A 21,031-nucleotide genomic window follows, 5' to 3' on the forward strand; every position below is an offset into this window, starting at 1 on the left:
GTTTTTCCGAAGCGGTGCTTTCCCTATTTACTGATGTTGTGTTGTAAATTCTATTTTTGTTAATAAATACTTTGTTTGATTTACAATTGTTCTTGTTGCCTCCCTCATTTGTCATGGCATTGAGCCGGCCGTGACAACCTATTAACACTATAAACTATCAATAAAATTTCTAAAACTGTGGATCCCCTGGATATATTTCACAGACGTCAGTTTGAGAATCCTGGACATAGAGCACTGCATTAACAACAAGGCAGATGAGAGCAATTAAACTGGCTGGTCTTGTGTCCAAAATGGCATCCTACCCAAGTGCTTGATGGCTACTCTGCATCCATTACACTACTGACTGTTTGGACACAGACCTACTGCAGCGAATTGCGGGATTTCGGTAGTGCTAGTGTGTTACACTGAAACGACTGCTGCACACCTGCTTTACGTCTTCGCTCTTGCATCTATCTGCTGTCCGTGTGAGCAGTTCAGAGATGTTCTCCACACCTGTGAGGTAGTCAGTCAGGTCTGAAGCGAGGTCACGCTGATATCCGGAAGACCTGGCAACCTCGGTCACAGATCCCCCTTTGACTGAAAGAGCGTAAGTATGAACTGTCCTCAGACAATGGAATAGGAACATGTGTGAGATTAGTTCAGCTACTGTAAGTATTTACAAAAAGAGGACAATTATAGGACATATGACCACATTAATTAAAAAAAGCTGTGATTTGCAGCTGCACTACTATCAGAGCTGCTGTTATAGAAAATTAATCAGCACCTTCTGACCAATCAGAATCGAGAATTCAGCAGCACTGTGGTATAAATGGTATATAAAATGATTTTGCTTATTTGTGGGGTTAATCAGTTTACCTTTGAGGTCCGGTCCTGTCTGCTCCTTCAGCACCACCTCCACTGACTCCAGATCAGGCTTTATGCTTTTAATCTTCTCCAGCAGCGTAACAACAGCCTGGACTGAGACGTCACGGCCATCATTGTCCTGGTCCAAGAGGCGCTGGAAAACCACGTCCACACCTGGATCTCCTTCAAAACACTCCAGCAACATCTGGGCAGGAAATGATAAAGATCAAAGGACTTCACTAACAATACAAATGTGGAACTAATCTGAATTACATACATCACCTTATTAGCTAACTCAATCATTATTTAGGCAGGTAATAATCAGGTGTGCTGTCATCCTTTTACAATCCTGTCTCCGCTGACACTGATCAATGCAGACCTCAGTGCTATGATTGTGCACTTATTTCAGTATTGGGATGATTGAGAAATAATTATGTCCTCAATTCTCACATGCTGTTGCTGGCTTGAAAGTGCGTTCCAGGTGCGAAGGATGTTGATCCATGGCTGGATGTCCTGCAGGGTCCTTATGAGATCGTCCCGTTTGTGAGAAAGAAGCTCCACAGCACCATCTTCTGATCAAATGAAGTTACACACCACAACTCTGATCAGTTACTGACATACAGATGAGTTTTTTTGTAAATATTTACAGATTATAGCTCATTATGGCTACACTAGATAGAATAACAGACTCCTTTTTAATGAAGCATCTTCAGTGATATTTGTAATAATTAATAAAGTGTCCAAATTAGGGTTATTCGGTGTTAAACTGTGCTTAATGAATAGCTTAATTATTCACTCATTCATCTTTAGTAAGCATTTTTTCTGTGTCAGGGTCATGGTGGATCCGGCGTCTTTCCCAGGAACACTTGGCGTGAGGCGAGAATACATCCTTGACAGGACATCAGTCCATCGCAGAGCACCATGCACATGCACACATTCACACTTTAGCGTAACCAATCCACCTACCAGCAGGTTTTAGATGGTGGGAGGAAACCGGAGAACCCAGAGGAAACCCATGCAGACACAGGGAGAACATGCAAAAGAGTAACCTGAGCTCAAACCTGGAACCCTGGAGCTGTGAGGCAGCAACATCACCCATGGCACCACCGTGCTGCTACAGTTTAAACAGTTAAAGTATAATAAAAATGAATAAATAAATAAAAATCACCATTTTTTGACTCCAGTCTGTTTCTTGGACTCTTCGTATTGTCCCCATGTCCCTGTAACACAAACTCTTGTCCAGAAGCATCAAGTTGTCTTGGCTCTTCTCTTTCACACAAAGGAACATCCCTGTGATTTTTTAAACCCTGAGCATCTTCAGACTGTTTCACAAGCTCGTCCAGGATGTTCTTACAGCCGACAGCCACGTCAAACATCTGCAGGCTGTCTGCGGCGGCGATGACACGCGTGAAGTCGTGTTTGCCCGGCAGCAGTCTGCCCGAGTAGGCCATGTCCAGCAGAGAGGAGAACTCCTGCGCCGTGACCACTGCCGTGTCGATGGAGATGCTGTCTGAAGTCTCGAGGAGAGACTTAAAGAGCAGGCTGGAGGCGGCAAGGACCACTTTGTGCGCCGGATGAGCCACGTCCCCCACCAGGATGGTGCAGTCACAGAACTGGGACTCTTTTCGCAAAGTCTGCAGCTGCTGCATGAGCTGTCGGCTGTAGTTCGGGAGCTCCATGATACACCTGTGCAGGTGAGAAAGTGAGAGTGGGTACATCATTTTTAAAATTGGATTTGGGGTTGGATACAGGACAGCATGTTTTTTTTTCATGGGTAGAAAACTGTACTATTACTTGTTACTGGAGTGGGTGGTACTTATATTATAATTATATACTGTAAAATCATCTTAATCTTACATTCATTCTTCTATTTTTTAAGGTTGTATTGCTGTTCAGCTTATTAAAAACAACAACAACAAGGCTTTCTGTAATCCATATACAGCTGCAGAACAATGAATTGTGACCTGACTGATGACTTGCACGTGAGAAACTCGTCATTCGGAGTAAACAGCCAAACATAATGTTAAGAGACACCACATTTTTTTCACAGGTCTTAAAGCTAGACTTTGTCATAGTTATTTTGTTGTGTGTTTGTTTGTTTGTTTATTTGTTTTTTGGTGTGTGTGTGTGGGTCAGTAGTTTTTATGCACCTCATATATCCTAAAAGTCTGACCTTTAACAAGAAGAAGAAGGTTATTTAGGATTATTTAGGGTTATTGTTACAATAAAACAAACCAGAAAATAATACTGTGTGAAATACTTTTGCTGTTTTTTTTAAATATGCAAATTGGTACATATTAAAGGATCTACTGTCTCATTTGCATATTTAAACTCATTTGTATATGACTAGAAAATTCTTGCAGGGTATTTATCCTGGACAGGTTTCATTCTCAAACTGGTTAATGAGCAGATAAAAGCTCAGAAAATATCATTTACCTTTCAGGACATGGAATAATATAGCTCCATGCACTGAATAACTGTTAATTAATGAAGTTAATGAGGCTTAATTTGAAGAGAGAAGGGGCGCACAGAGCCTGTAATGTTCCTTCATGAACCGGTTTCCATAATACTGTCTCTAACTCATTCACCATGACTAGCTGCTCACTAGGCTAGCTAATTTAGCAAACCAGCAATGAGTGTTAACGGTTGCTAAAAAACAAGCTAAAGTGCTATACACATTATTTAAAGTCTTTTTTTCTTTTCTTTCTTTCTTTCTTTTTCTTTTTTTTTTAAACACAGCACTGTACACCTAACGACCATTCTAACTTCCTCATTACCTTCAGTGTTATTCAAATAATCCGGGTCTTTATTTAAACTCCACCGAAGAACAACATTTCTCCCGGCAATAAAGATTCCTGATTTTGAAAATGGCGACTCGTTGAACGCGACAGTGCGCATGCGCGAGTTCTACTACAACGCCAAGTACAAATGCAATTTTGGACCATGTGCAAATTTTATTTAATGTCTTTACACACACACACACACACTCTCTCTCTCTCTATATATATAAATAATATATCTATATATATAAAATTTAATGTCTTTATATTTATATATAACATAAATTTTTATGTGTATGCATCTATATATCTATACTATGTGTATGGGTTTTTTCCCCCTTTTTTCCTGATTTTGATCTACACAGTTGAGTTAAATCTTTGTTAATCAGTTACTATAACCCTCTGCCATCTTCACTACTTAATCATGTTTCACTTTTTCCCTCTCTCTCTTTCTCTCTCTTTTCCCCCCTGAGCACGTGCTTGTACAGCCCTACTCAAAAAGGGCTAAGTATTTAATCTTATAATCTTAATAAAGTCTTAACAAAGACTTCACCCTTCTATGTCTCTGAAGAAGGGTGGTGATGGTGGTACTGGGGTTACAATAATAATAATAATAATAATAATAATAATAAAAATGTTGGAACTTACAAAGGCAACAGATTATCTACGTCATATATACATATATACAATAAACATCAATATTTATTCATATATCTGAATTTATTTGATTTTGGTCATATCTAAGTCTATGAAGAAATCTACAATATTTACAAGAGTGCAAAAGCTTACTGTGAAATCTGGAGTTACAACAGTGAGAATATTACTGAGAGAATTCTACAGGAAGAACAAATAAAGTATTAGTGAATATTCCTGTAACATTCAGAAACGCTTTTGAACTGTTATCATTCTCACATTTAAATTACTAGTATATCTGAGCATGTGAAAAAAAAGGAACTTTATTTCCCATATGAAAGATTTACAGAAAAGAATATTACACACGTCTGCATCATATTTCAAGTAATAGCAGAACATAACTATTGTGTAGGGTTTCATTTATTTTTTTCCTCATTTAGGAAATTATTCTTCCATGTCGCTCCACAGATTGCTTTTACTGAAGTTTGATTTTTTTTTATCTTTTATTTTTTGGTGAAAAAAAATTCGTTTTCAATTGTAGCTACACAGACACATTTTTAATATTGAAGTTGCTCATGCATTCTTCATGAATATCTGAGAGACACTGCAGTGTGTAACCATGTGACTGCTGAATGAAATATTTTCTGGAAGCTTTTACAGAAACTAAAATATCAAGGGCGTCTAAACATCAATCCATCGTCTCGAGATAATATGACACTGCCACGAAGAACAAAGACGCTGTTATATAAGGTGTCGACCCGTATCTGTTCACAGTCATGGTGTGCACTTACAGAATGCATCAACAGCTTGAAATATTAAAAGCCAACACACGTGTTTTTTAGTTTAGTTTTTTTTTTTCTTCAAAGCAAAGACAGACAACTTTAAAGGAATTGCAACTTTAAGTTACAAGGCAACCAAAAAAATAAAAATACCAGACTCTAAACAAATCTGACTTTATTCTCTCAGTCAACTTCTCAGTCTAATTCAAGCTTTTTTTTTATTTCACATGGATGCTGTTGGTGTTCATCACATCCAGAGCCTCCATCAGTGTCCTAGTAGTCCAGTACCTGCAGATTTAAACACGTTTGTTAGTACACAAGCCAAACGCTACCTAATGGCCTCTGTTTGTGGTTCGCAGATTTAGGACACAGCGGAACAATTAGTCCATGACAGGAACGGTCTTATTTACTGCAGCTGACTGTGCAACACACTCAGAAGCGATCAAGCCTGCACAGGGGAAGTTAAACACTAATGAGGGCCCTAGTGCCAGCTATTTGCTGGGTCATATCAAATAAAACTTCACGTACATTACCATTACATTTAATAACAGTAAATTACATTCATTCATCTTCAGTAAGCACTTTATCCTGATCACAGTCGTGGTGGTTTCAGAGCCAATCCCAGGAATACTCCGGGGATGGAATACCAGTCCATTTCAGGGCAACGCTCACATACTGATTCACACCTAGGAGCAAGTTAGAGTAGCCAATCCACTTAATGGCATGTTATGGGGAGGTGGGAGGGATGAAACAGTTTCCTACCTTTAAATCCTTCTTCAGGCAAACAGACTGGGGTGGGGGGAGAAAACAGAAAAAGCAAACATTTAATATCACAGAAACACAACAAAACGTACAGCAAAGATAATAACAGTACACTAAATATTTCAGATAATCAATAAGGTGTGGAATATTAAGCGTTGGATATCATTCTGCATTAAGGTTTGTGTATATTTAGATATATTAAGAGTGCTTACCTTGGTACGCATCATCCATAGCTGCGTAATCTGCAATTGGCTCATCAGCCTACAGCACAAAACAGGGGTCAGGTATAAGCAAAGTGAATCACTTCAATTCGCCTGATCGTGAACAAAAAAGTAGAGAAGGCTAGGATACAGTACTACCTTTAGACAAATAATGCTTTCTGGAAAGACTCCAAGGCTTCCTAGCGTGGCCGAGTCGTCGGTTAAAGATCGGCCATCTATGGACAGGTTTTGGTCAAACGGAGCGACAGAGAAGGCGTGCATGATCTTTGGGGGGGAAAAAAAAAGCAGTTAGGACAGAACTGCAAAAGCGTCTCGAACTGACACACCTGAGTTATCAGCACATACCTGGATCTTGAGTTCCTTCAGGGTCTGGTTGGCGGAGACGATGAGGGCTTTCTCACCGCGCAGCTTCCTGTGCCGCATGCTCCGCCGAATCCCTGATTTCCCCAAAGCAGCAGCAGAGGAGGACGAGGACGAGGAGGAGGAAGAGATGGCGATGGCAGGACTCACTTCACTCAGCTTCTGCCGCTTCGCTCCGTCCTCAGACTGCGGTACGGAAAGACAAGAAGGACACACTTTAAGCACAGACTTCAGGTTTTAAAATCACGATAAACTGCTTCTGCTTACTAACGCTATATTGGCATTTAACTAAGAATTTTCTGTAGTATGTAACTTTTTTGTAGCATTATTCTCTAATAGCTGGAGCACACAACTGTAACAAATATGCAGCATTATTTATTAAAGCTACTTTTATTAAAAATCTAAGAAGCACCGTTGATGAGCCTGTAAGGAAAAGTCACTCTGGAAAATGTTTTGAGATTTCTATTAGATTCAAGATTTCTATTAGCCATCTTCAAGTTGCTAAATCCCTAAAAGTTACATACTGCTGCTTTAATGAGGTGGAGATTTTGTTTAAGAAGGTTCAGTCAGGTTACCTGATTGAAGTCTGGGTCTTTTTCTCCTTCTATTTTGGGCTCTTCTCTCTCATCCTCTGCTTCAGACCCACTCATACTGAACTCAGGAGCAGCCTCTTTAATCATCTACACAGAAAAAGAAACAGAGAAAAAAAAAATGAAAGAAGACAGTGAAACGTTTGTAATGTCACAGTGCATGGAGACTCCAGAGGGAAGCTGGAGAAGGAATATTATAGACATACTGATGGTCAAATTTGTGGTTCAGAACAGGAAGGCTGACCTTCTTGCTGTCGATGACTTTGCGCACATAGACAGTGGCCTGAGCGTACTCCCGCAAGTCCCTCTGCTGCTGGAATATGAAGCCCTCGCGACATTCTCGACAGAGCTCTGACAAAAACACACAATGTTACATCACACATCTCACTCATTACAGCGTTGCTTCTCTTTCTCGGTCATGGAGATCCACCAATCTCCACAGTGCAGCAATTAACCCTGGTCAAATACACATGATTAATATCAATGACCGATTATCAAGCCGTCACCCAGGTATCAGGCTGTGTTTACCAGGCTGGGTGTGATACTGCACATTCCCATTGTCTTGCACTGGGTCGTGGATCCTGCATATGGAGATGGGCTGGTCCACCAAGAACAGCCTGCAGATCACCTCCCATTCAGCAGGCCAGAGCAGAGCTACACTGTGCAACGACAAACACACACACACACACACACACGCACGCACGCACACACACACACACACACGCACACACACGCACACACACGCACACACAGACGAGGATGGTCTTAAAACCATGGCTTTACTAGCACTAAAAGCAGACCGAACCACATTATGGTTAGAAGTTACTCACTGCTGGGCGTCTCCCTGAAGCAAGGAGTCGTAGGTGAACATGAAGCCGCCATGAGGACACAGCAGGATGCTGTTTCCTATGCTGGACACCGGGTTCGACTTGGCTGGCTTCCTGTGATGGTGTGTGTGTTAATGGAAATCATGGAAAAGGTAAATATATTGTTTTAGCCATCAGAGAAATCAGGAAACATTCGCCAGCTCATTAAGCATGCTCCTCCATCTACAGTGACGCCCAAAACTTTCCGATTAACATTTCTTTTAAAACTTTCGAGTACTGCATATAAAATATGAATTCACCTGATAAATTTCCTCCACTCATCAACAAAGAATAATGGCACAATGTAGAGAATATCGGTGTCCTGCAAACACACAGATAGACAGCATTTAGGACATGGGAATAAATATGGTGGGAAGACACATGCCTCTGTCACTCATTTCTAAAATCCTGAAAGAGCAATATATTTCATATACTTTATTAGATAAGAATAAAGTAAGAGTAAAATTCACCCTAAATTGTAGAATTGCTGCTCACTGTAGAGGAAATAAGCTCGTACCTGGGGCCACTTCTGCAGTGAAGGACGATTCTTCTCGTGGAAAAGATTGAGGAGAGAGCTCTTTTGCTCGTTGGCCATCATTCGATTCAGAGCCTCATTCTCTTTACCTTCCCTCTCCAACCTCTAAGGGGAAAAAAAAAAAAACAAACACATTTAAATGAACAGTCTTAGGCACATGCAAAAGAAATGCTGTAGAGCAAAAATGCCTTCAAAAATAATGAAATGAAATGTTTCTACATTAAAAAAACACTATAAAGAGCAGTAAACAGTAATAAACAAAGAAATTGAAACAAAGTCAATATTTGGTGTGACGATCCTTCGCTTTAAGAAAAAAAAAAAACAGTAGTCTCAGGTGCAGTGTGTGCAGTTTTATAAGGAAATGAGCTGGAAGTGTTACTGAGCATCTTGCAGAAGCAGCCACAGTTCTTCTGGAGACTTTGACTGTCGACTCGCTTCTTATTTCTGCAGCGAAACCCAGCAGCCTTCATTATGTTTTTATCTGAAAAGTGTCTCTTATGGAATCTGCTGCTTTCTTTACTGACATACAAACATTTTTCTGTAACATTTCATTTTGTCCTGAAAAACTAATGTTTGGAATCTAAAATGTTTTTGTACTGAATCAATAATGTAGAAGTCATAAAATAAACATCTATAACAAAGTTTGTACTAAAAAAAAAAAGGGTGCCTAAGACTTTTGCACAGTGCTGTATATCAGTCAACATCCTCTGGAGTTTTTATTTTAAATGCTGCAACAGTGCAAAGTGCTGAGTCAGTGAGTCAAATATTTGTGTGCAGTTCCTGAATGAAGAATAATTAAAATGTCGTTGTATCTCCATTTTAAAACTGTACATTAAACACCACAGAATATCATTTTAGGCCAGCTTCATCACAGCTAATGTGTGGAAGCAGACAGTAAATTATGCCTGAGATTTCTGGCGCTATTTTACTGTGTGTAATGATGATGTGTGTGTGTGTGTGTGTGTGTGTGTTTACCATGCACTGCTGGCAGGGCTCCTGTTGCTGCGTGAATTCCGGCGCTTTGGGGAAATAAACCTTCAGCTTGCTCCATACCTCACCCGTGACCAGCCGCCTCTCACTCTCCTGAATACTCAGACCACCTGGAGGGGAAACAGAGGGGTCTCACACACACACACACACACACACACACACACACACACACACACACACACACACACACACACACACAGGTTCTTGACACGTTACAGGTGCAGTGCTTCTCTCAACATATACATACATATATGTCTATTATGAGCAGGTTATATAGTTGTTATAAATGTTTTGTAGACGTCTTGTTCAAACACGGCGTTACAAAAAGGACTAACCGTGAGAGCAGAGAATGTCTTCATTAAAACTCTTCATCTCGTCGTCATCTCTGTCATTCTCCTTCACACCATCTGTTTATAGAGAAGGGAAAAACAACAATCCTGTAAGTCTCAAATGCACACACTACAATGGTAAACATTATATGTGATAAAACTGATGTTTTTAATCCAAATAAATTGAATTCCTACTGAGATTCTAAATGTTTATATGTATCATGTACACTAAACAGGCTAATGTAACTCTAATCAAATGTACAGCGATGTGAAGGGCATTTAGGGTCAACATTTTCATAACAAACGAGTGTAACACAAGGTGTTAATTAATTAGCTCATTATGAGTTTTCAATCACCTTACTGGGCTTCGACAATTTATATTCTTTCACTATTAGAAGGTAAAAAGAAGAATTCATGCCCTGCATCATTCTGCCTTGATATATTAGTTGTGTTATTTTTAAATCTACTAAAATGTATAACGTGTATTTTGTCTCCTTACACAACCATTTTCTTTTCCTCTTCCTTTGTTTTTTTTTTTTTTTTCATCATGATGCAAATGCACACGTGCAGAAGGTACACAAAGAAACCAATTGTGAAACTAGATTTACAAGGTTATACCGAGATTATTTTTCTATTTAACAGATTATTGAGATTAGCCCTGATTCGATTACTGTATTTTGGTACAGAGTTGCAGGTTAAGTTGCAGATTTATGAGTCTGCAGCTAAATATCATCTCGCTAGTGAGCGAGAGAGAACGTCCATGTTACCTTTTGCACTTGTGGAATTTTCCCCGTTTGTTTTGCAGTCGCTGTGTTTGGTCTCCTCTTCCTCCTCCTCCAGCTGCTCCAGAGCCAGCTGCCTCCACTGCCTCAGAGACGCCTTCCCGATCCAGAAACCCTGTTCATTGCTAATACAAAATTTAAATCAGACTAATACCCAAAACTTCATCGTATATCCAGTGTTTTCATTTAAATCTAATCACAAATGTCTAACATCTGAAAGAGACTTAGACACAGACGTAGCTCTACCTTTTCAGCTGAGCCTTGGCCAGGTTGGTCACCTCTCTGTAGTCTTCATTGAGTTGGTTTTTAAGCCTCAGGACACGGCACCGTCGTGCTACACACTCTCTACACAGAAATGACCCTACGCAGCCCCAGAGCGATTATAATCACGCATTCACACGTTCTGACAGGCGAATCTAAAGTGCAAAACAAAGTGATTAGTAATCACTTCGATTAGTAAATATTAATAATCCTTACCGTCTATTCTGGGTCCTCCACCGTAGCGATTAAAGAGGATCTGAGCAGCACTGTGGGAGATGCGCTTGGCCTCGCTCAGGCGGTCTGGGTGCAACTTTCCATGCGAGCACAGGAAATGGCTGTTGTCAATCTCTTTGATGGCTGTCGAGTCATCCAGCCATTTTTTCAGCCACTCCACAGGGACAAACTCATACGGCTCATCTGCAGGGCATAACAATAATCCATACTGATCATCACAGGTTAATGCACTACCTCTATTTATTGAGTTCTTCGTTCTTTTTTTTTTTTTTTTTTTTTTTAAACATACCCTCTCGTGGAGGTAACAGCTCATAGAGCTCCTTGACCTCAACGTGTTTGGCTTTGCCCTTGTCCACGCTCTGCTTCCTCATATCCGCCATCTCACTGCACCATTCCTCAAACTTCTTGTTGTCCTGGTCCACAAGCTTCTGGAGGAAGGCTGTAACCAAAAATAAATAAATAAATAACACGCAGATGGAAAAAAGTGCAAAAAAAATCGGTTTGATATGTGTGATCCCTGGTCATACCTGGCACCTCCACACTGGTCTGGGTTTGGTCCACCTGCTCTTCCTGACGTTTATACACCAACATATAGGCGTTTCTTGAACAGTGAAAGCCTTTGCTATATTTGGGCTTCCGGGTCTGTGACTTCACAGTTTCAGCTGATGGACAAAAAAGAATGTTATTTAAAGGAAATGAAGCGTGCACTCATATTACACATTCCAGTCAATCGTTAAATTCACTGCTCTGCCGTTTACCGAGATCCTCCTCGATGCCCAGCTGGAGCTTCTTGCCTTCCATCTTCTCAATCTCCTCGTCATTGAACTTGTACCAGTCGTTGGTGCGAGCGTCTCGGACGTGAGCGATGTAGTGGCCGGAGTAGGCGCTCACGCCGCGGTGAATCAGCACAGCGCTCAGCTCGTACGTACACTTCTCCTCTAAGAAGGCAAAACAATTTAAATTTAATTTTAATTTAAAAAAAATATTCTAGGTGTTTATAGCGGACATTACATCATAATTAATATAAATAAAACACAGTAATAAGACTAAATAACAGATGTGTACTATGCACTGTAAATTAGCTGATTGAAAATCATTCACAGGAACCCATGATGTTATATACATTACATAATTTTACCTTCAGTTGGGGAAAAAAGAAGCTAAGTGTGCGGCAATACGGGGAAAAATACCTTTTCCTTCCAAAAACGGACTCATGTCAAGGACTTCTGGAAAACTAATGTAAGTGTTTAGCTTCTTCTTGTGACCGGACTGCCTAGAAACAGGAGAGAAAAAAAACAACCACCAGCATGTTATTCAAAGCAATTCTCGACTGAATAAAAAGAAAAATCCTCACAAGGGTTATACGTTGTGCTCCACTTTAAAATATTTTATCTTATCGAAATCAAATATGAGATTATCCAACCTGTTTTTAGAAGATTTTACACATTTCAGCTTTAAATTTCTATATTCTATTGACGGATAGTTCTGTTTCTTTCTAGAAATAAATGCTCAAAATTATAAAAATGATCTGCCAATAGAACTAAACTACTTCAAGCTTGAAATTAGTAAGAAATGTCCAGAAATAGAAACATCTAGCAGTTTAGCTATTTATTTATTTATTTATTACAATCTTATAATAGGAAATACTAGATACATTTGATTATATTTAAGATACTGTCACTTTTTCCCGTGTATATTCTACCGCAGTATTTCTCAATCCGGCAATCCTGCACAATATTAGTGTTTTCCCTGCTCCCAACTCACCTGATTCAACTTATCAGATAATTACCAAGCCTCAACTAGGCTCAACTGCATGAGTTAAAGAGGAAAAGCACCAGGCATGCAAGGACCACAATTGAGAAATGATGCTCTAGTGATATTTAAAAAGAAAGGTGGGGGGAAAAAAACACAAAAACAAACAAACAAAAAAAGAACACATGCTAAAGTCATCTAACCTATATAAAGTATAACGTATATATTAAATTGTTTGGCTGACCATCTATGATTGCTTGACAGAAATCTATTCCATTATGATAGGGACGTTTACCTATTAATAAGAGACTCATAACTATGAATAGTTTAAGCTAAAGAGTGTGTTGAGAGTTTTATTAAAAGTGGATGCAGTGAAATATTGCATTCCTAACATTCTCTGCAGGACTGTTCCAGACTTTAGTAGCCGAGTTGCAAGTAATAAAATAATAAAACTGTATGTAAATGGGCCCTACTGATTTTAATTTAGCATTATTAGGATTTTTTTGGCACGTTCAGTAAAAATGAGGTTCAGTAAACTCGCCTATCAAACACAAAGCGCATGAGCTGAAGGTTGAGAGTCCGCGGCAGGCTGTGGAGCTTAATCCGACGTGTAGCACACTGCTTGCTCTGACAGCTCTCGCAAAAGTAGCGGTTATCCCCGTCTAATTTCTCCTCCTGAACGACACCAGAGAAACAACAAGGACACGTCAGTCTCATATCACATCATCACATCGCAACATTCTCAAGAAAACCCCTACAAACCCAGAAATCTGAGGTTCAAGGGTGTTTTTTTTAAGTTAAAAAACAATTAAAACCATTTTCACTGCTTTTCCAAATTAATTACACCAAGTATACTGTGCTGATACGTATCCCATAAAATTCACAGCCCCTTATATCTTTAAAACTTTTAATTTTGTTCGTAGGGTACAAGGCTGCAGTCTGGAGACGTTATTAGGCAAAGAAGGGTTACCTTGAGGAACTCGGTGACGCACTCCGTCAGGTTTTTGTGCCCTTGTATATTTAGCTCCAGCTCGTAAAACCGAGACGGTAAAGCAGACGAACGTCCACACTGGTTACATCTGTCACAGAGACATAAATCAATCAAGATCGTCATACGTTAATAACAGCGTAATAACAAAGTGTAATAACGTAAAAATATTTAAAAAAAAAAAAACTTTGCTGCATTTCTTTATCAAAATTGCTCACATGAATACAAAATCCAGTGACAAAGTAATCCTACTCTTATACACATATAAAAGTCAATCACACAGACATATACAGCACAGTTTAATGAAGCATCACACTTGATGTGAGTAAAAAAAGAACGCTTTAAAAGTTCGAACAGGCACCAAAACTAATATTAAAGCACATAAACTCAGACATTTGACTTTATAAAACCCACCAATAAAGAGCGCTTTACCCCAGGGATCCCCTCTGTCTCAAATTCCTTCCAAGTAAAGAAAATTCTATGGTTTCTAACATTATTTAGGTGCAGCTCCTATATTCTGTCTGCTGTATTTAACCAGCTTCACTGAACTATGCTGTGATTAATTCTCATTATTATTTTTATTAGGGTTGCAGAATTTATTATTTTTCATCATTATCACAATACAGTAATTATGTAAAATAAAATAAAACTGTGCGGCTTTTATGACACTCTTATAATATTAATACTCCATAGTTTCAAAAAGATATATCATCTGAGATAAAATTTTATGCAGTAAAGGAATACGTTCCCACTCGCCAACACTCAGACGATATACTTTCTGCTCTGTGTTGTGAACGAGAATGTTAAGAAGCTTACACAGTAACGTAAGAAAACTGTCCACAGAACTGCTGCTGAATCACATTTTGGAGGTTTGGGTCCTTCTGCTTGGACAGAGTGTCTTCCAGGAGTGAAAGGAAGAGTTTGGAAAACTCCTGCGCATCCTAAAATGGCGAATGAGAAGAGGGTTGCGGTTAATTAGGAAAACACGATTCAAACAACGAGAATTACTAGCATTGCTCGGGTCTGTAATTGAAACTACTAATAATGAGAGCTGCATTTAATACTCTGGACAAATGTGATTTTTTTTTTTTTCAGAATATCTGATGCCCAAGATTATGGATCATTTCAAGACGGAGATCACGAGGTTTTACCTGCTGCTGCCCCGTATCCAGTCCCAGCGCTTTCACCAAACCCGAGGGGTCGATGTACCTTCTGTTGCTGTTCTGCAGCAAAGCAAACAGGTACTGCAGGTGTTCACATATCGTCTTCGGCTCATAATCTGTAGGTCCAGTTAAAATGAGGCTCAGTACAGCTTAATAAAACGTACAAATATTAATATCATCATTATTTAAATGCATACGATAACAATTTGGTTATATTCTGGAGCCATAGAGCTTTTTATTCCTCAAATTTCCACCAACAGAACACATTACGCAGGTCCACATGACATTATTTGTAGACCTACTTGGGACCCTCTGGCTATGCTTCATGGACCACTGGGGGTCTCCAGACCCTACTTTGAGAACCACTTCTCATCATTTAATCCTGCATGTTCAGAGTGACTGCTTCTTTATTAACAGGAGTGAAGTACAGACTCAGAGTGCAGAGTGCGCAGGTGCTGAAAGCCAGCTCACCCGACTCCGTGTTGTGCACCTCAGCTCGGGAACTGTGACACTGGTAAAGCATCTGGCGCAGCTCCAGGTTATGGAACCACACCTGGAGGAAAGTGTTCACGTAACAGGTGGCGCCGAGATTCGTCAGGCCCACAAACGTGTTCTGCAAAAAAAAAAAAAGAAAAAAAAAGAGGACAAATTCATTAGAATGTACTATTAGCAACATAACAATACTACGTTACCGCCGAAGTGTTTGGACTGTGTATGTGTGTTTAAGCCAAAACCTACCACGTCAGAAAGTGCGAAATCATTACATGGACTCTGCTTTCTTGAAAAAGGTTCCAAATACCCTTGATCATCATCATCATCATCATCATCATCTTCTTCTTCTTTACGGGTGTCTATCAGAACTGTGCTGTTCGAATACTATCTGAATTTTTGTATTCAGTATAATAATAATCATAATTAACTTTTATAGAGCACTTTTCATATCGTAGCTCAAAATTACTGTACAATCAGGTAGTGACAATTATATGATACAAAGCAATGTACTAGCAAAATATAAATATATTAACTGGTAAACTTGCTACACAGCTGTGTGGTCGCTTCATTTTACTGCTTTTTTTCAAAAAAAAGAGAATTGGTACAGAAGAGCTGAGTGATCATCTTATTCCAGTGGATTTCCCCAGGACTCCCGGATGCCTGTGTTTCAGCTTCAGCACTTTTAGGGAAAGCTTTATCCGTGTCAGGGTTGTAGTGGATCCGGAGTCTATCCAAGGAACGCCTCGAGGTAATTAAAGTCACCAGTCCACCTAGCAGCATGCTGTTTCTGGGGAGGTGGGATGCTCGAGAATAACATACCTTGTCTCTTCTTTCAGAGTTTGGGTCATCAATGTTGTGGAAGGCGTTTTCGTCAATTTCTCCCAGCCACGATTGTTCCCCAATTCCGACTAGACAATTCGGGTTCCCTTTGCAGTTCCTCCTGTGGGACAGGACAGGACAGGAAGAGATTCTGCAGATTACATTTAGCACCTTTCAAAAGATGCAGACATGGTGCAAAAACAAATGAGATCACACGACAAATAGGCAAATCCAAAGTACAACTGAATAGTAATAACTATTTTAAATCAGACATCTGAATTGAAAAAAAAAATCGGTCTAATGGTCTGCAGCTGCATTGATTTCTAAGAATAGATCTGGTCCAAATCAAAGAAGAAAATGTTGAAAAACTGATACTGCCATGGGAAATCATCACACACGACAACTGACGTACATTCCCCACAACAACAACAACAAAAAATCTCAGCAGGAAATCTCAGTTAAAAAAAAAAAAACTGCCATAAAACACATCCAAATACAAGTTAGATCGTGTATCATTTAAATGACAAGCGCTATAAACAGTTCCCTCACCAGCCTCTCTTCTCTCTCTCTCTCTCTCTCTTAAAGTTAACAAGAAAAAAAAAACACTATCAACTTGTCATCATACAGAGAAACAGAAAAAGCAATGTCTTCTGTCCTGAAGACTTTCCTGTGTCGGAAAACCTGAAATGGACTGCACTGAATCATATTGGATCGATTCAGAATCGAATGCTGAACCGATTCGTATCGAATCAGTAGTGAATTGAACGGTATCGTTTTTGTATCGTATCGTATCGTTGGAAAGAAGGAGAATCACACCCCAACAATGACTGCAATCGAAGCTAATGAATGTAATTTATAAATATATATATATAAATAAATAAATCTGAGAGTGCTGTACCTGCAGGTTCCCCTCTTACACGCCGGTACGGCAATACGGTACGCCAGCTCGATGTGCTCCTGCGTTATGTCCTCCGGTTTCACCGTGTCGACCCACCGCCAAGCGGCTTTCTCCAGCTGCAGACGAGGGGCCATTCTGCAAAAACAACACGGCAGCAGAAAACCGACGCGGTTATGCAAAGAAAAGCTATAAACAGGCGATTTCGTGAAACGAAAAGTGAAAGCTCGGATGCATTAGCCGGCTCTTAGTTTGCATGCTTTAGTTAAATTGTGTTAGCTTAGCTAGCTAAGAAAGAGTGTCGCAGCAGTTTCTGTGTTTTTAATTTAAACACATTTCCAGCAATACAGTTAAAAACTTAACCGACTAGCTAGCAAGTTAACCGACCTTAAGGCGTCAAGTTTAATTTATATATTTATATATTTCTCTGCTAATTAGCTTAGCATTAGCACCTACAGCTAAAGCTATTTCGGCGTTGTTATTATTATTACTATTGCGCTACGCAGATAGCAAACTAGCCAGCTAGCGAAAAAGCTAACCTAGATACGATGACTAACGTTAGCAAAACATTATTTTAAAAAAAAATGTGCGCGCGAACCTTGCTTGTATTCACCAGAAAAAAATCTGCTCAATAGAGATGCTTTAATAATTAAATTTTTTCCACATTTTATTCTGTTTGTATGTTTGTATTTAGCGCCCTTGTCTCTGTTTTTAAATAAATATTTTTCCTTCCTATGTTTCAAACTTGTTTGAGGCGTACGTACTTACGTAGGACGTGTCGTTGCGTCTGACGTCAGGCACTCCCTACGCGCAACCCTGTCGTCGCGCGCTACATACTGCGCATGCGCACTTCGTAAAGTCAGCTATACTGGGTTTTTTTTTAAGCGGAATGTGTTAAATTGGGGGAAAGTACTCTTAAAAGAGCATATTACTATTATAAATAAATAAATAAAATTCTGAATACCATATAGGCTCTTAATTACTCACTATTGCAATGCAAAATTTGTCAGCCATCAATGGAAAGGGAGCACCATAGGATCACCACTGGCCAGGTTACATTAGGTTGATGGATCATTTCATCACAGCACTGGGGTTTCTACCCACCTCAGTGCAACGGCTGTGCTGAGAATAAACCAACACCCAAATTACATCTTCTCAGCGTGGTTCTATGAGGGTCCCTTTCCACTGATGCTTGTCATAACAGCTTTGACAATGAAGTCAGTGAAAGCTAGTTGACTTCTGAGAAGTGAGAAAGAAAGAACAAAAAGAAATCAAACCAAGAAGAGAAGCATATACATATACGTGTATATAAATTCTGTACAATTTTTAATATAATTCTTGTTGCCACACAGCAATGTTTGTTGTGATTGGGTTCAATACATCTTAACAATGAACTATAAACTAAATAATAATGTGCAGAACAAGACATGATGTCCGGATAGTACAGATGAACTGAAAACAGTGATCGAAGTAGATGTGAAACTGTAATGACTAGACAATAATAACGTCAGAATTAGGAGTGAAGATTTAACAGAGTGATGAAGTACAGTTTGCAGTGATAGAGGTGCACAATTTGGCTTATTTCCAAGTGAGTTTCATTTGAGCTTTTTTTTTTAATGATGCTCCTAACTTCACCTCTAAACCTTTATTATGAGGCGTCACAGAAGGGTCTGAGTGTCACCAGAGGGTCACGGTCCAAGTGCCAAGCTTCAGTGCAAACAAACAGGCCTCTTCTGCACCAGGCATTCGGTTTTATAGGGTTAGAGAGTAAAGCCAGGAATGTTTAATACAGGATTACTGCTGACAGTGAAGTTTTTAGATGTGAAACACCTCATGAATCTGCCTGTAATCCCACGTTTACTCCTTCACTCACACACACTGTACATTTAATCCAAAATGTGTCCTTTTCGTACTAACATTAGTAAATTGTTGATAGGGTGAAAGATTTCATGTATTGGTTGAATATTTTCTCTCCCCCTTTTATTGGATTGTGATTTAATATAATTGACCCTTACGGTGCTCTTGAATTCTGGATTCTGATTGGTCAGAAGCAGCTCTGACAGTAGTGCAGCTGCAAATCACAGGTTTATATTAATACGCTCATTCTAAAAAGTTTTTTTTTTCTATCGTAACAACGTACACCAGGACTTACAGAGTATGGACACTCCATATAGCCTAAGGCTAAAAATAAATGGGTAAAAAAGCAGATAGTTAACAAAGAAAAACATATAATGGTATGGTATGTTGATGTTTTCTGTAAGGAGATGAGTTTATTTAATATTTATGGAAGGAGTCTCCAGAGTCACTGCTTTGTAACAGTCAGTAAGTTTTCCAATATGAGAAAGTCTTCAGGACAGAGGAGTTTACTATTTCTGGATTCTCAGTAACAAGACAAGCTACACTTTTATTTAAAAATCTTATTCACTTTTTAAGTCAAGTCAAGTGGGTTTTCATTGTCATTCCTCTATATAGCTTGTATACATTGGAACGAAATGTCATTTCTCCAGGACCATGGTGCAACACATGATAATAAAATAGTCAGTACACAAGACTACATAAAGTGCAAATACACAAGTGTGACATAAGTGCAGGATACAGAACAGAATAAGCAGAACAATAAATACAAAGAAAAATAAATACACAGAACAATGAACACACAGGACTAAAGATACACATGACAACAGAACAGTGTTGTGCGGAAAAGCAACTACACAATGGACTGTAAATTATTATGAAGTGTAGTCTGGTGGTGGCGGCATGGATGCTCTGGTACCTTCTGCCAGATGGGAGGAGGGTAAAGAGTCCGTGAGAGGGGTGGGAGGGGTCGTCCACCATATTGGTGGCTTTTCAGATGCAGTGGTTATTATACGAGGCAACGATGGTGGGCAGAGAGACTCTAATGATCTTTTCAGCTGTTCTCACAATCTGCTGTAGGGTCTTGCAGTCTGAAACTGTGCAGTCACATGGTGAGACAGCTGGTCAGGATGCTCTCTATCATCCCTCTGTAGAAGGTGGTGAGGATGGGAGTGGGGAGGTTGGCTCTCTTCAGCCTTTGCAGAATGTGGAGGCGCTACTGGGCCTTCTTGTCTAGGCAGGTGGTGTTGAGAGTGCAGGAGAGCTCCTCAGTCATGCGCACACACAGAGAAACCTAACTCTCTCCACAGTTGTTCCGGTTATATGCAGTGCTGAGTGGTCTTCTCAGGTCCTCCTGAAGTCAACAATCATCCATTTGGTCTTATCAGTATTAACAAATAGATTGTTGTCTCTGCACGACTGTAGTGTCATCAGCAAACTTGATAATGTGATTTAAACTGTATTTCACAGCACAGTCATGAGTCTGTAGGGTAAACAGCAGTGGACTGAGCACACAGCCCTGAGGAGCTCTGAGGTTCAGTGTGGTGGTGCTTGAGGTGTTGCCAATCCTGACCAGTCAGTTAAAATGTCCAGGATCCATTTGCAGAGGGAGTTGGTCAAACCCAGCAGGCTTAGCTTTCCTATTTGTTGCTGTGGGATGATTGTGTTGAATGCAGAAGTGAAGTCTATGAATAGCATCCTCACATAATTGTCCTTTTTGTCCAGGTGGGTCAGAGAAAGGTGGATGGTAGCGGTTAGGACAGTAGGTGTAATGAAATGGGTCCAGTACGGTGAGAAGATAGCTCTTTATGCATTTCATGACTAGCCGCTCGAAGCTCTTCATGATGGTGAGTGTGAGCGCAACGGGCCGATAGTCATTCAGGCAGGACACAGACAATTTCTTTGGCACAGGGATGATGGTGGTCCTCTTGAAGCACACAGGGACAACAGCCGGAAACAGACATGTGGTGTACCTTTGTAGTCAGTGATGGCCTGAATAACTTCCCATGGAAGTGGCCGTGGATTCTTTGTGCATAGTTGTGCTTTGAAATAACATTTCCTGGACGTTCCATAACTATAAACGGATAAAAACTATGATGTGTC

At 39.8% G+C, this 21,031-nt stretch overlaps 2 protein-coding genes across 12 annotated transcripts in view; both read right to left on the reverse strand.

Moving 5' to 3' along the window:
• Positions 1 to 3,755, reverse strand: part of zbtb40 (zinc finger and BTB domain containing 40) — a 39,220-nt gene extending 35,465 nt beyond the window's left edge. For 2 of the 4 annotated variants that reach the window (XM_053227195.1, XM_026935351.3), the window contains exons 1-5: positions 3,621 to 3,755; positions 2,012 to 2,529; positions 1,294 to 1,415; positions 856 to 1,048; positions 425 to 576 (exon numbers count right to left, since the gene is read on the reverse strand). In XM_053227195.1, coding sequence (XP_053083170.1) covers positions 425 to 576; positions 856 to 1,048; positions 1,294 to 1,415; positions 2,012 to 2,522 — 978 coding nt within the window. In that variant the 5' untranslated portion in view covers positions 2,523 to 2,529; positions 3,621 to 3,755. The other 2 variants (XM_026935354.3, XM_026935352.3) reach the window with 2 other exon arrangements.
• Positions 3,756 to 4,555: 800 nt separating this feature from the next.
• usp48 (ubiquitin specific peptidase 48) lies at positions 4,556 to 17,872 on the reverse strand. 8 transcript variants are annotated; one of them, XM_034314377.2, is made up of 28 exons: positions 17,843 to 17,872; positions 17,078 to 17,212; positions 16,180 to 16,300; positions 15,340 to 15,481; positions 14,857 to 14,984; positions 14,522 to 14,646; positions 13,688 to 13,796; positions 13,259 to 13,392; positions 12,156 to 12,238; positions 11,724 to 11,903; positions 11,493 to 11,627; positions 11,255 to 11,404; positions 10,948 to 11,148; positions 10,717 to 10,831; positions 10,456 to 10,595; positions 9,695 to 9,766; positions 9,345 to 9,469; positions 8,352 to 8,474; positions 8,095 to 8,156; positions 7,799 to 7,909; positions 7,497 to 7,627; positions 7,213 to 7,319; positions 6,954 to 7,058; positions 6,364 to 6,564; positions 6,157 to 6,282; positions 6,010 to 6,058; positions 5,798 to 5,824; positions 4,556 to 5,323 (listed from the first exon to the last, which is right to left on the reverse strand). In XM_034314377.2, exons 2-28 carry the CDS (start codon positions 17,209 to 17,211, stop codon positions 5,301 to 5,303), a joined length of 3,159 nt encoding a protein of 1,052 aa, XP_034170268.1. In that variant the 5' UTR covers position 17,212; positions 17,843 to 17,872; the 3' UTR covers positions 4,556 to 5,300. The 8 variants fall into 8 exon arrangements, 7 of the variants coding, with proteins under 7 accessions (XP_034170268.1, XP_026791290.1, XP_026791289.1 ...); XM_026935489.3 differs by having other exon boundaries at positions 17,839 to 17,865; XM_026935488.3 differs by lacking the exon at positions 17,843 to 17,872 and adding an exon at positions 17,673 to 17,832.
• Between the last annotated feature and the right edge of the window lie 3,159 nt (positions 17,873 to 21,031).

The sequence above is a fragment of the Pangasianodon hypophthalmus genome, chromosome 20 (genome assembly GCF_027358585.1).
Source record: "Pangasianodon hypophthalmus isolate fPanHyp1 chromosome 20, fPanHyp1.pri, whole genome shotgun sequence".
NCBI lineage: Eukaryota > Metazoa > Chordata > Actinopteri > Siluriformes > Pangasiidae > Pangasianodon > Pangasianodon hypophthalmus.